Consider the following 11,759-nt stretch of genomic DNA (forward strand, 5'->3'; position numbering starts at 1 on the left):
TGGAACCCAGGGTGGTGGCAAGTTGCCAGGTTCAGGCATATGGTTGGGTTTTATTTTAATGGGGCGCTCATAGATATTTAATAACTTGCATGGCTCTTTGTTTGCTTTTGATAATCGGGTAATAAAATAATTCAGGCTGATTTATACAATGCTTTACAGCTCTTCTGTGAATGAAAGTGCCTTCTGTAACTCACAGGCATTTGGCTTTGTTACCTGTTCTCCTTAGCAGAGCCCTTTTATGAAAAAAAACACAAAAAAAACCCCCAAAAAACCTAACCCATGGAAAGAATTGTGTGTGTGTGTGTGACTGAGAAACCACAAAATGGTGCCATCTGGGGCAGAGACTGTCTTTCCTAGGCCTCCGTCTCTGTTTGGACAGGGCCGGCACAGCACAGCACCGATCTCCACCTCGGGCTCCCAGATGCTGCTTCAGTACAAATAAATAATAATAATTTGGCAAGAGCTCAGAGCTGTAGCTCTTCCTCTGGGAGCAGCCGAATGTTTCACAAACAATATGAGCTAATTGTCCTTTCAATCTGTGGCTGGTTTTCCTGTAGAGTGCCGGAGCCCTGGACATGTCTCTGCCCTCCACGCCGGACATCAAGATAAAGGAAGAGGAGCCAGTGGAGGTGGACTCGTCCCCGCCGGACAGCCCTGCGTCCAACCCGCAGTCGCCGCAGAACAAAGAGAAGGTGGGTCTCCCCGACCATGCCCTGCGGAGGTCTGGTGGAGGAGAACAAGCTTCTCCACTTGGGTGCCAAGGCCTGGTTTGGGCTTGTGAGGTTCCTGGTTTAGAAGGAAAGAGGAAAGCTTGTTCGCTGCAATACACGCTTGCTGCCCTTAAGTTTCCGCGTGGATCTGGCTAATGCAGAAGGCCCTGCCTTTCACCCTGGGAGCGCTTTTCTGGCAGGGCAGAAGTGCCAGGCAAGTAACGTGTCTTCTCCAAAACCGTCTCCCTGTGTCCAGAGGGGGCTGGTGATTCAGAACGGGTTAGTCTGGCTGACACGTTCTCCATCAGAAGAACCTCCTGCTGCCTGGGGCTGGAGCAGTAGTTCAGGGAGGGGAATTATTGCCCAGAGGCTGCTGCGGGCGGCAGGAGTCTGAATTTCTGTGCCGCGCTCCCTGCGCCGACATCAGATCAGTGTGGCTTTGGGTACGTTGCTCCTCTCTGTGCCTCAGTTATTTCACTAAATCACTTGTAAGTCATCAGAAGGAAGAGACAGCCTGGTGATTATTAAGCTAATAAGTAACAGCATGTCTCCTTTTGTCTGTTGATCCTCTTCAGGAGATCACCTCCAAGCCTGTAATCATTTCTACGCCTACTCCAACCATTGTGCGCCCAGGCTCGCTGCCGCTACACTTGGGTTACGACCCGCTGCACCCCACGCTGCCTTCCCCAACCTCTGTCATTACCCAGGCTCCCCCTTCCAACAGACAGCTTGGGTAAGTACAGAAGAGGGACACGCACGCCGAGGTTTTTCTCCCATACCGTCAGGCTTCCTGGGCAGTAATTAGGTACCTAAATAAGTTCCCTGATTGTCAGAACAACCGAGATGCCATGATTCCCGCTGCGGCTGCTTGGGCATAAGGGCCTCGTTGCAGCGCTGTCTGCAGAAGCAGAATGGGGTGTAAGTGCAGAAAGCAGGAACTAATTGTCGCAGTGTAACGAAACGAGGCAAAACTCACCGCGGGGAGAAATTAAACCCAATCCCCAAACACGCTGACATGACACTTGCTGTCTACGATGGGAGTGTGGCCTGACTGGGGACTCCCAAGTTGCTTTTGCAGCCTGACGCGGTGGAGAGAGCTCGGCTAAACTGGTGGTAGGAAATTGTCTGGTTCTTTAATGGCTTTGGGATTTTCTCAGACAGCTGTTGCCTCTGAAGTGTAACCTCTCCTGCAACCTGCTGGCCTCCTGCATGGTCAGCCTCTGCCTCGGGAGCTGTTTGTTTCAGCAGATCTAATGACCTGCTCCTTTTTGCCACTTTAACAATCTGGATCGGAGGCTCCAGAGCGCTGGCTGCCGCAGTTATGAGCCTGCCACACTGCTAGGTAGCTCCGGCCCCGCACATAAAAGGAAGGAGCCTGAAGGATGCAGGAAACACATTACAATGAGCCCTCAGGAGACGTATATTTAGCCCCACTTCTATTCTTTGGTGTCAGGATGCTTCTTTTTTGCTGTGGTCCTGGCCTCTTTCTAATTACCCTTGTTTTGAGGCTGGCTCCTTACATTAACAAGGCCATTTTTTTTGGCTGTCAGTTCATATTTTTGTGTGTGTTTTTTGCTTTGACCCTCTGGCACCATCAATCCAGACTTCCTGACGGAAAGTTTTAAATCCTGTCTTGAGGCGTTAAGGGGTTAAGCGATTGTCCTGGGGTTTTGAAAGGGCGTTATATTCCTTCTGTAACCCAGCGCAGCAGAGACTCACAGGGCTGTTTGGAAACCAAGTCCCCTTGCACTTGGAGGCATGAAAAAATCAGAACTGGAGTAAGCAAGCTAGACTTTAATACGATTTTATGTGCCCTTTGCAGCCCACAGGGGTAGATCCCTCCTAGGGCACTCTATGGAGAGGTGGGGCTGCAGCTGTAGCAAGGGTCCCTGCTTTAGGGCCACTGCGGACGTGGTGGGGTTGTCAGCGTGACAGAGATGGAGGGGAGGCTGTGACCTCCCTGTAACTCGGCTTGTTAGGCTGGAATTTTCAAAGCAGCCTGGAGGATTTGGGATGCCCAATAGAAATGAATGAGAGTCGAGCGTTCACGTTCCCAAGGCAGCCTTAAAAATTCCAGCCTGAGTTATTGGCACGATGAACTCCCCCCTCTGACCCACGTCCCCTGCTTCTCCCCACCCTGCCGTTACTCCATGCCAGCAGAGCTTCCTCTGAGGATCCCAGGCAGCCCAGCCTCCTCTGTCCCTTTCCCTGGGCTGGCAGAGGAGGCAGCAGCGACTTTTTTTTTTTTCTCTCCCTCCCCCAAAGCCAGGCTCCCAACAGCTCTGCTCTGCTGTCCCCGGCTCGTCTCTGCCTCCATTCGGTTCCCTGCCGCGAAGGGAGGAGGAGCAGGGATCAGCCCTTGCTGCCAGGAATGGTTTCCTTCCTCTCCCGTTGGCTCGAGCAGATCGGCTCCGGCTTTTCCTCCGCTCTCCTAGAAAGGCAGAGTCCGGAGGGTCGGAGCCAGAGCACGGAGAGGTTTGTGACCCTCCAAAATGAAGGCAAGGGGCAGGGGGGGGGTGGTGTGCCAGCTTGTCCCCACATGCAGAAACGCTGCCTTTCGCTTCAAAGTGACCTGCGATGGAAAAAATTGTTGGTATTTTCAATTTGTCATAATGAGGCTCCGGCACGATCGCTGCCTCCCCGAGCCTGCGGTGCCGGGGCCGTTCCCATCCCCCAGAGCCATTGTCTGGGAGGACACAGCCCAGCCCTGCATCGACTCCGTATTTAGGAGGTTTTCTCTGGAGTCAGAAGCGTTTGTTAACGGAAAGCTAAACCCTTGTAAACCCTCTCACGGGAGCTTGGCTGGTGCGGCTCACAGGCTGAGAAGTGACTGGAGCAGCTGCCCAGATCCCCAATCTGCCCAGCACCAGGCTCAGCCCAGGACAGCACTTTTAATCTCCCCGAGGAGGAGCTGCAGCAACCCCTGGATGTGCTTTTCTGCCCGTTCAGGTGGGCCTTGGCATCTGTGGTGGGTGTATGCCCAGGTGTCAGCCAGGGCACATCCTGGCGCTGGCCACCAGTGTCGCAGCCAGCCCCGAGCAAGGAGCAGCAGCCTGGGTCACCTCGGCGTGACACTGGCACGTGCAGGGGGTGTGCGGGGGCTGAGGGACCCTCACACAAGCTCTGCTAGGCTTGGCACCCTCCCATTCAGAACGGGCCGTTCAGAAATGGGAAAGTGAGCCCGAGTTCTAGCCAGAATTAATTCGTGCTTCTGCCCTTGAGCTCACGGGGCTGCCGGGACAGTGTAAACTTGTAATAGTCCATGAGAACTTGAATTGTTGTTTCTCCAGGTCTCCCACAGGTTCCCTTCCACTTGTCGTGCAGCTTGCAAACGGACAGACCATGCCCGTCCTTCCAGGCCCTCCTGTACAGATGCCTTCTGTTATATCGGTGAGAGAAACTTCCAACATGGCTCTGCACGGCAGAGGAGGGGACAGCGCTTTCCCCTTGCCAAATTTACGCAGACACTTCCATTTTGTAAAAATTAAAATATATCTCCCCCTCTGTGCAAGATAAGACTGGAAGAGGAGGAGGAGGAGGGGGGCCAGCTCTGGCAAGGTAGTAATAACATGCCGATCACACTGGAGGGCAATAAGTCTGGAAAAAACCAAAGCCTTGCCTGGACAGATGGCTCATGCCGCTGATCCAGGGCTGGGAACTGTAGGATCCCTGATTAGCTGCTTCCATTTGGAACAGTGTGCCTCAATTGAAACCATTCGAGCTTGCAGAGAACATGTTGGTCTTTGCAGGCCAGGAAAGCCACCCTAACCTCGCCAGCGCGCTAAAGAGCTCTTTGAATATCAGCCTTGCGGGTTTGCTTTTTGCATACAGAGAATTTTCCATGGTGCAGAACTCGGGAGCAGATTTGCCTGGTGGGTGGCTTGTAGGTCTTCCGAGTGCTTCAGCTCCCGACCAGGCAGCCTGTGTGAATCCTGTCTGTCCTGCTGGGCATGTCTTTTGGGTTTTGAGTGAGTAATGGCCAAAACCTTCTGCCTCAGGTAACGGGAGTGTTGACGTCAAAGCAGGCAGATGTGCAGGCAGCTTGGCATAGCTTGTGGGCATGGAAACATATCTGCACCTTCCTGATCCTTGGAAACACGACCTGCCTTTGTGGTGCTTATAGAAGTGGCTTATAAAAGTGAAGGCAAATTCGGCTGTTTCCCCTCTTTGGTGAGGGAGAAGACCCTCCGTGCTTAGGAGGGGATGCTGTGACTTACCCTTGGTGTTGTGGCAGCTTTGCAATAGCGCTGCCAGAGCAATAGAGCAAACCAGGGGGGATCTCGTACCCTCCCTCTCCATCCACTCTCCTGCACTGGTGGGGAAAAGCCCGCTGGGAGGGCAGGGAAGGAAGGGAGGCTTCAGAGCTGCCCTCCTCCCTGTCCGCAGTGATGGGCTGGTATGGCTGGCTGATTCCGAAACAGCCACCATGGCCACCAAAGGAGTGGCTGCTGGCCTTCAGTGACAGCAGGCGTAATGGATGGCAGTAGTTAAACGCTGAACGTTTGTCAAGATTTATAAATGTGCTTGGCCGGGGAATTATTACAGAGCCGCTTCGCGGAGCATGCTTGCAAAAGCACCTCAGCTTCCCAAACCCATGTGTTGCTTTGTCCCCAATAGCTGGCTCGGCCAATGTCCATGGTGCCGAACATTCCTGGTATTCCTGGGCCGCCCATCAACAGCAGCGGGTCCATTTCACCATCAGGACTTCCAGTGCACTCTGAAGCCAAAATGGTAAGTGTCCAGAGGCGTGCTGGGGAGGGTGTTGTGTCCACAGCGTTGTCCCTAAGTCACTAGCTCCTCCAGGAGAGACTCCATATGGAGGCTTTTCCCCTGCAGCCTTCGTGAAGAGCCACTGCTTCTCCAAAATCCTGTGCAGCCATCGGAACACCTCCCCGCACCAAGAGCAGGTGTTACAAATGCCACCAGGAATATTAGACTAATCAGCGCTGTGGCTCTGGCAGGCAGAGCAGGGGTACTATTGTCAAGACAAACCTCAGCCCCATCCTAAACACGGCTGTTTTGTAAAGCTGGTGCTTCTAGTTCCAAGATGACAGATGGGTTGGAGGTGGGTTTGAGGAAGGCAGAGCCAAGAGAAGAGTTGTTGCATTGTAATCCAAGGATCCTGGTAATGGTTTTCATGTAGGCCTTTTCTAACTAAAAGTTTACAAAAGAATATTCCTCTCTTGGCTCTTCATGGCTCAAACTAGGTGCGCACAGAGCCGGGGAAGCAAACTGCGAATGAAGAGCAGTGAAACCCTCCAGGTTTTGTGTCCAAGACAGGGTGGAGGTGTTTGCAAACCCACCTCTTGCAGCAGTGCTGCTCGCCGTTGCCCTTGCGTTGTCACTGCTCCCGTTACACCCTGCTTTGGTGTCTGCAGGATTCCTGGGCAGACCAGAGGGGTGAGAGATCTTAAATTCTGGGGTATGAAAGAGCCATCCTGCATCTGGCTGCCCAGAGAAGGGACGTGCAAGACATGGTCTTGGATCACGCGTAGGTCCTTCTCTGCCGCGGGAGGACCCTCTGCGGGTGCTCGAGGACGGTTGGGCTCCGCAGCCTGTTCAGTCCATGGTCCCTCCGCAGAGCCTGCCAGTTGAGGGGTGGGTTGGTGCCAGCTGCAGTAGCAATTTTGGGATGCGGACACCTGTCTGCTTGGGCCGAAGTAGGAAGCTGCTGTCTGTCTTTGGGTAGGCCAGATGGTGATGGCTTTCAGTTGCATTTGACTCAGCCACAGTCTCTGAAGAGCCTGTTCCCCAGCGGCGTGGCTTCTTGGATGATAAGAGGAGCTGGTGAAAGCCTGAAGAGTGTGGAGGACAGGTCTACTGATCCATTTTTTCTCCTTTAACAGAGGCTGAAGGCCAGCTTGACAGCATCTTCCTCACTGAATGGCAGCAATCTGGTGGTGGGATCAGCCAGCACGATGGTGACTGCACGTCCGGAGCAGAGTCAGATACTGGTCCAGCACCCTGACGCCCCTTCCCCAGCTCAGCCGCAGGTCTGCTGCTGCTCAGCCCGCGAGGCTGGGCTGGAGGTGCTGGGGGGGTCTGGGCTTTGGGGAAAAAGGAGGAAAACCTCGCAGCTTCCCGGTTTGCAGAACAGGTTAAACACCTTGTTTTTTCAGTGCCGCTTCAGCACTAATGCTCTCAAACGCCACCAGGCAGAGAACTTCAGCAACATGTTAATTTGCTTGACAAGGTCTGGAGTTTCGAAAGAGTATTTCGCTCTCTTCTCCCTGCTCAATTACTGGGGTTAAACGCTCCCCTCTTAGGCAATCAACTCCACTGGCTCCTGCCAGCTAACCAAATGCCAGCCTTCCATCAGGATCGCCACCTGCTCCGTCAGTTAGATAGGCTTCCAAAAGTTTAATATCCATATGCTGCCTGACAGTGAGTACCGAAGTGTAACTGCACTCCCCGATTGTGGCAGTGTAATTACAGAGCCCTCGCAGAAGCGCCGGCGAGCCTGTGTCTGCACGACTGTTTGCCCTCGCAGACTTTTCCTTTGTTCTCCCAAAATAAAACTGGGAAATGTACGGCGTTACTAAATCTTTTTGTACCAGTTGCCTCTGAGAGCTTTTTTGGCTGAAGGTACTCAGGAAAAATTTCACCCAAATTAATTTTTAAAGCCAATTGCCCACTCAAAAACTGGAATTGCTTGTGCTCCGGGGGTGAGTTACCGAACCCAAATGGAGACGGCGCTTTGGCCACGTGTGGTGACGTGCGTCAGAGCGGGATCGAGCACTCCCAGCCCTGCAGCTGGAGGTTACCCTCTGTCAGCAGGTACGTGGTCGCTGGCCATGTGGGAATCTCCTGTCATTGCAGGGTGAAGTGTTTTTTAAAGTCTCTTAAGTGACATTAAACGGATGGCTGTTTCCTCTGCGTGGCCTGTGGTCATTCACCACGTTTTGCCTCAGCACGGAGGAGAGGAGGCGTCTCTGCCAGTGCCACCAGTAGGATTTGGGGTTTCACTGGTTCCCCTGACACTCACATGTTCACTGGGTTCAGGATCTCGGGGAGTTGGTGGGGTTTCCCACCTGAAGTTTGCCGGGCGCTGCAGGTTCAGCTGAGGAAGGGCTGCCAGAGTCACCTGTGAGAGGGGCTTTGCCCCCAGCTCGCCCATCGCAGCCGCACGGTCCTGGCTGCTCTGCAAAAGCAAATCCCCATTTGCCCCCACCGCGGGAGCTGCTCTCTCCTCGGCCAGACCTTGGTTACACCAGTGTGCGCCTGCCTGCTTGCACCAGAGCTTCTGTTCAGTCTCTCTCTCCCACGTGCCCCATCTCCAGGTTTCCCCTGCCCAGCCCACCCCCAGCACTGGCGGGCGACGGAGACGTACGGTTGACGAGGACCCGGACGAGCGCCGGCAGCGGTTCCTGGAGCGGAACCGGGCTGCTGCGTCCCGCTGCCGTCAGAAACGCAAGCTCTGGGTGTCTTCCTTGGAGAAGAAGGCCGAGGAGCTCACCACCCAGAACATCCAGCTGAGCGTGAGTATGTAACTGTGGAGGCTGAGCACAGCGTTAGGACCGTCGGGTGGGAACGTCTTCCCTGTGCTGCGGAGACAGCATGCGCTTGGATGCTGCTCTCTGGAGCGGGATCGCTGCCTCTCTGCCTGGATTTCACTCCTTGCTTGCCATCCTGGTGCCCTGCCTCGAGCAGGCCATGGGGGCAGAGCGCTTTGGCGCTCTTGGTCTCCCTCCCTGTCCCCCTCCAAAGGGCTCTGCCTCTGCCCGTGGGGACAGTAGCTGGAGCGGCCTCAGGAGCAGAGAGCCGAGGCCCCAGGAGCAGCTGTGTTTGTGGAGAGGGAGAACTCTGCTGGTGCGGGGTAGGCACCAGCAGTCCCAGTTCCCTTCCAGGCACAGTGGACCTGGCACTGGGGTGAGCAGCTCTGCAGCTGTGGCCTGCAGCCACGCTCATTTTTTTGTTTTCTGGAGAACTGGGTTTCCCCAGCTCTCTGGCAGCACCCCCAGCCTGCCTAGCAGAAGTGCAGCGCATCTGAAAATACAGACTTCATTTCCATTGCCATTAGCCCCCTTGTTAATGCTCCCAGCACTGGCCGAGGACCGAAGGGTCTGCAAAGACCAAACCCGTGTCTGTTCTGGGCTTTTTCTGTTGCTGGTGGCCAGTGACTCATGCGGTGGGATTTTTTCAATAGCACTGATCATGGTATTTTTATTCTCTTCCCAAGATAATTATAGAAACTGTTTCCTCAGGCGATTTTGAAATACAATTGACTGGGTTTCAGCTGTTTCTCCAAATGTTTCAGCAGAGGAGTAGTATGCTGCACAAAGTTTTCAGGGGAGTTAGACCTGGGAAGAAGCTCACAGAGGTACTGAGAGCTTGGAGGAGCGATGCTGTTCCCCACAGCCTGGCGTGGCTGAGCTGGTTGTACACTCAGCTTCTCGCTCTGTTTTAGTTTTCCATCAGAGCCAGCAGCATGCCGGAGTGTCTGCCTCCAGCAGTTGGCATTAGCGGGAGGGCTCAGGCAAATCTATGTCCAGGATTAGATGATTAACACAGCGAGGGGCTTTCCAGCCCGCGGTGGGGGCTGCTGGAGGGAAACGCTGCAGTCCATGGCTGGCACACTGAATTCCTTGAACCCAGAAACTTTGTTTGGTGTTCTGGGGCCAGAGGCATCTCAGATTAGACAACAAATCTGAAGTTTACAGGGCACATAAATTAACGTCCTGTCGTTGCTGGAGGCTGCTGTCAAGAGCGTGAGTGATGCATACGCGCGTGTTTGTTTTTCAATCTCAGAATGAAGTCACGCTACTGAGGAATGAAGTTGCTCAACTTAAACAGCTCCTGCTGGCTCACAAGGACTGCCCCGTCACTGCACTACAGAAGAAAACACAGGGCTATCTCGGTGAGTGATGACTTTTGCTGGTCCTTACTACCCTTTAAGTAGGTCTAAGCAGATGCAGCCTGCCTTACGACGTAAGGGAAGGGAGTCTTTGTCTTAGTGTCTGCTCCATCAGCTTCCAGCTGCTGCAGCTGGCAGGACAGGGCAGACCTTGGTCCTGTGTCTTCTGCTGGTAGGGCTTCCACAGCCTCCACACGGAGGAGGATCCATGCAGGTGGACCCGCACATCCACACTGCAAATCGGCACTTGAACCTGGTGTGTAAGATCCAGGTGGCCAGGGCAGCCGCAGCATGAAAGCGCCGAGGGAAGGAGGTGGCGCGTCTCCCTCCACGCCTGGGTAGAGTGGAATATTTGACAGATCCATACGTCTGCTTCTCCCGGGAGCGCGGGCTCCCAGGCAGCGAGCCAAGCACTTGATATTCGCTTTGAAGTTAAAAACTATTGCTGATCTGGAAGCGAAGCCAGAGTCAGGAAAGGCCAGACTCTATAAATGACATCATGGGGCTCTATATCTCATTCTCTGCAATTCACATCAAATTGGCTCGGGTTTGGAAGTAAGAAGGCTTCTTTTTATCTTCCTTTCTTTCTTCCTTTTTTGTTTTTTTTTTTTTTTTTTTTTTTTTTAATGCTGCCTATTTCATTATAATCAACCCAGGAGCTAAACATTATGCCTGGGTTCTTATGTCATCTCTGCAATAACAATTCCACGCTGCGGTGTTCGTACAAAGACTTTGGGAGGATGCTGGAGTCCCCTAGCGTCGCCTAGATTAACAGGATGAGAGGCAGGGATGGATGGAGATAAGTAATGACGGGGGAGAAAAAACAAAAGCCCAGGAAGCAGGCACTGTCCTTCCTGATTGCCTCCCGATCCCCACCTCCTGGGTCTCCGAAACGCTCCTCTCCTGTGCGGTGAGGCACGAATACATGCTGCACGGGGCCCGGCACAGCCAGTTTATTTTCACTCATTACAGTGACTCAGAGCTTGAGTAATGTGGTCGTGAAAATCCTCGCTGTCCCCCAGCCCTTGCAGACAGGTGTTCACTCTGTGTATAATGCAGAGAGGCAACATGATTTTTCCTGTTAACTTCCAAAGTTTACAGTTCCTATTATTATTCCTCACAGTCTGTCTACTCCAATAATAGGAATTCATCACACATCTGAATAATAAAAATTAAATTCACACCTCCCTCCCCGTGCCCCCCCCCTTCCTGGCTGCCTTTTTTATTATTGAGATTTGTGACTAAGCAGGTCCTTAAACAAAAATGCCAGATTCCCTCGATGGAATTACAGCTGCCTCATGTACAGTTGGGTTGTTTTATTTGTAATACCTTGTAAATCTTCTTTTTGGGATGCCAAACTATTATATGGCTCTGCTCGACCTTCTCTCTCACCGCCAAGTCAGATTTCAAATCTGCTGTGCTAGCCGCGTCTTTCAGCACGCCGGCGAAGGCCAAGCCAAGGTTTCGCAAGGGAAGGTAAAACCCGTTTGGGAAGGGGGTACAATATTCTGGCACCTGGTCGAAAACTGAGCCCTAAAGTACATTTGCTGGTGCCTGGTAAGGTTGTAAACCTCTTTTCTGATTTTTTAATTTCCCCCCGCCCCCCCACCCCCGGTGTCATGGGGTTTACCGTCTTGATGTGGAAGAAGTACCCCAGCTCATGCCATTATTTTGCTCTTTTAAAGGAAGGTGACCGCATCTTACCCGTAATTCATCTAGCCAAGTGCACAGGAGGGAATTTCCTCCTGACATCTGTAGATAATGAGTGTATACCCCTAAAGAGAGAGGTCTGATTGCTCTCGCCTTGGCATTTGATAGGTCACAAATTATCCTGTGTGTTAGAAGCTCTGCCTGGGCGCAGCAGGCTGTTTGTGGGAGAGAATCCAAAGTTTTGGAAAGCAATCTGCGTCGCTCAGAAACGAGCAGGGAAGAAGCTCTCTGCCTTTGTTTGCCTCCCATCCCTTCGATCGTACTGCTTCAAGTTACCGAAAGAAAGCGAGTGAGCAAACAGTTTGTAATGGGCTGTAATTGATTTTAATGTTCTGGAGAACAATAAAGAGCAAACCAGGTAATTTATATAAAAAATGGCCAAAAAAACCACCCCAGCAAACCCAAACCACCAGCCCTGCCTTTGCAGAGGGGTGTCTGCTGCCTGCTCACCCACCAGATGGTGAGGACTCTGAAGGAACTGTGCA

At 52.9% G+C, this 11,759-nt stretch overlaps 1 protein-coding gene across 10 annotated transcripts in view; it reads left to right on the top strand.

The window, feature by feature from the left end:
- Nucleotides 1-11,759, top strand: part of LOC101913823 (cyclic AMP-dependent transcription factor ATF-7) — a 69,722-nt gene that overhangs the window by 51,825 nt on the left and 6,138 nt on the right. For 9 of the 10 annotated variants that reach the window (XM_055792035.1, XM_055792040.1, XM_055792034.1 and 6 more), the window contains 7 exons: nucleotides 558-692; nucleotides 1,286-1,443; nucleotides 4,001-4,100; nucleotides 5,328-5,441; nucleotides 6,557-6,703; nucleotides 7,991-8,188; nucleotides 9,459-9,567. In XM_055792035.1, the coding sequence (XP_055648010.1) occupies nucleotides 558-692; nucleotides 1,286-1,443; nucleotides 4,001-4,100; nucleotides 5,328-5,441; nucleotides 6,557-6,703; nucleotides 7,991-8,188; nucleotides 9,459-9,567 (961 nt within the window). Of the gene's footprint in view, nucleotides 1-557; nucleotides 693-1,285; nucleotides 1,444-4,000; nucleotides 4,101-5,327; nucleotides 5,442-6,556; nucleotides 6,704-7,990; nucleotides 8,189-9,458; nucleotides 9,576-11,759 lie in introns of those variants that run through there. The other variant, XM_055792043.1, reaches the window with a different exon arrangement.

The sequence above is a fragment of the Falco peregrinus genome, chromosome 19, assembly GCF_023634155.1.
Source record: "Falco peregrinus isolate bFalPer1 chromosome 19, bFalPer1.pri, whole genome shotgun sequence".
NCBI lineage: Eukaryota > Metazoa > Chordata > Aves > Falconiformes > Falconidae > Falco > Falco peregrinus.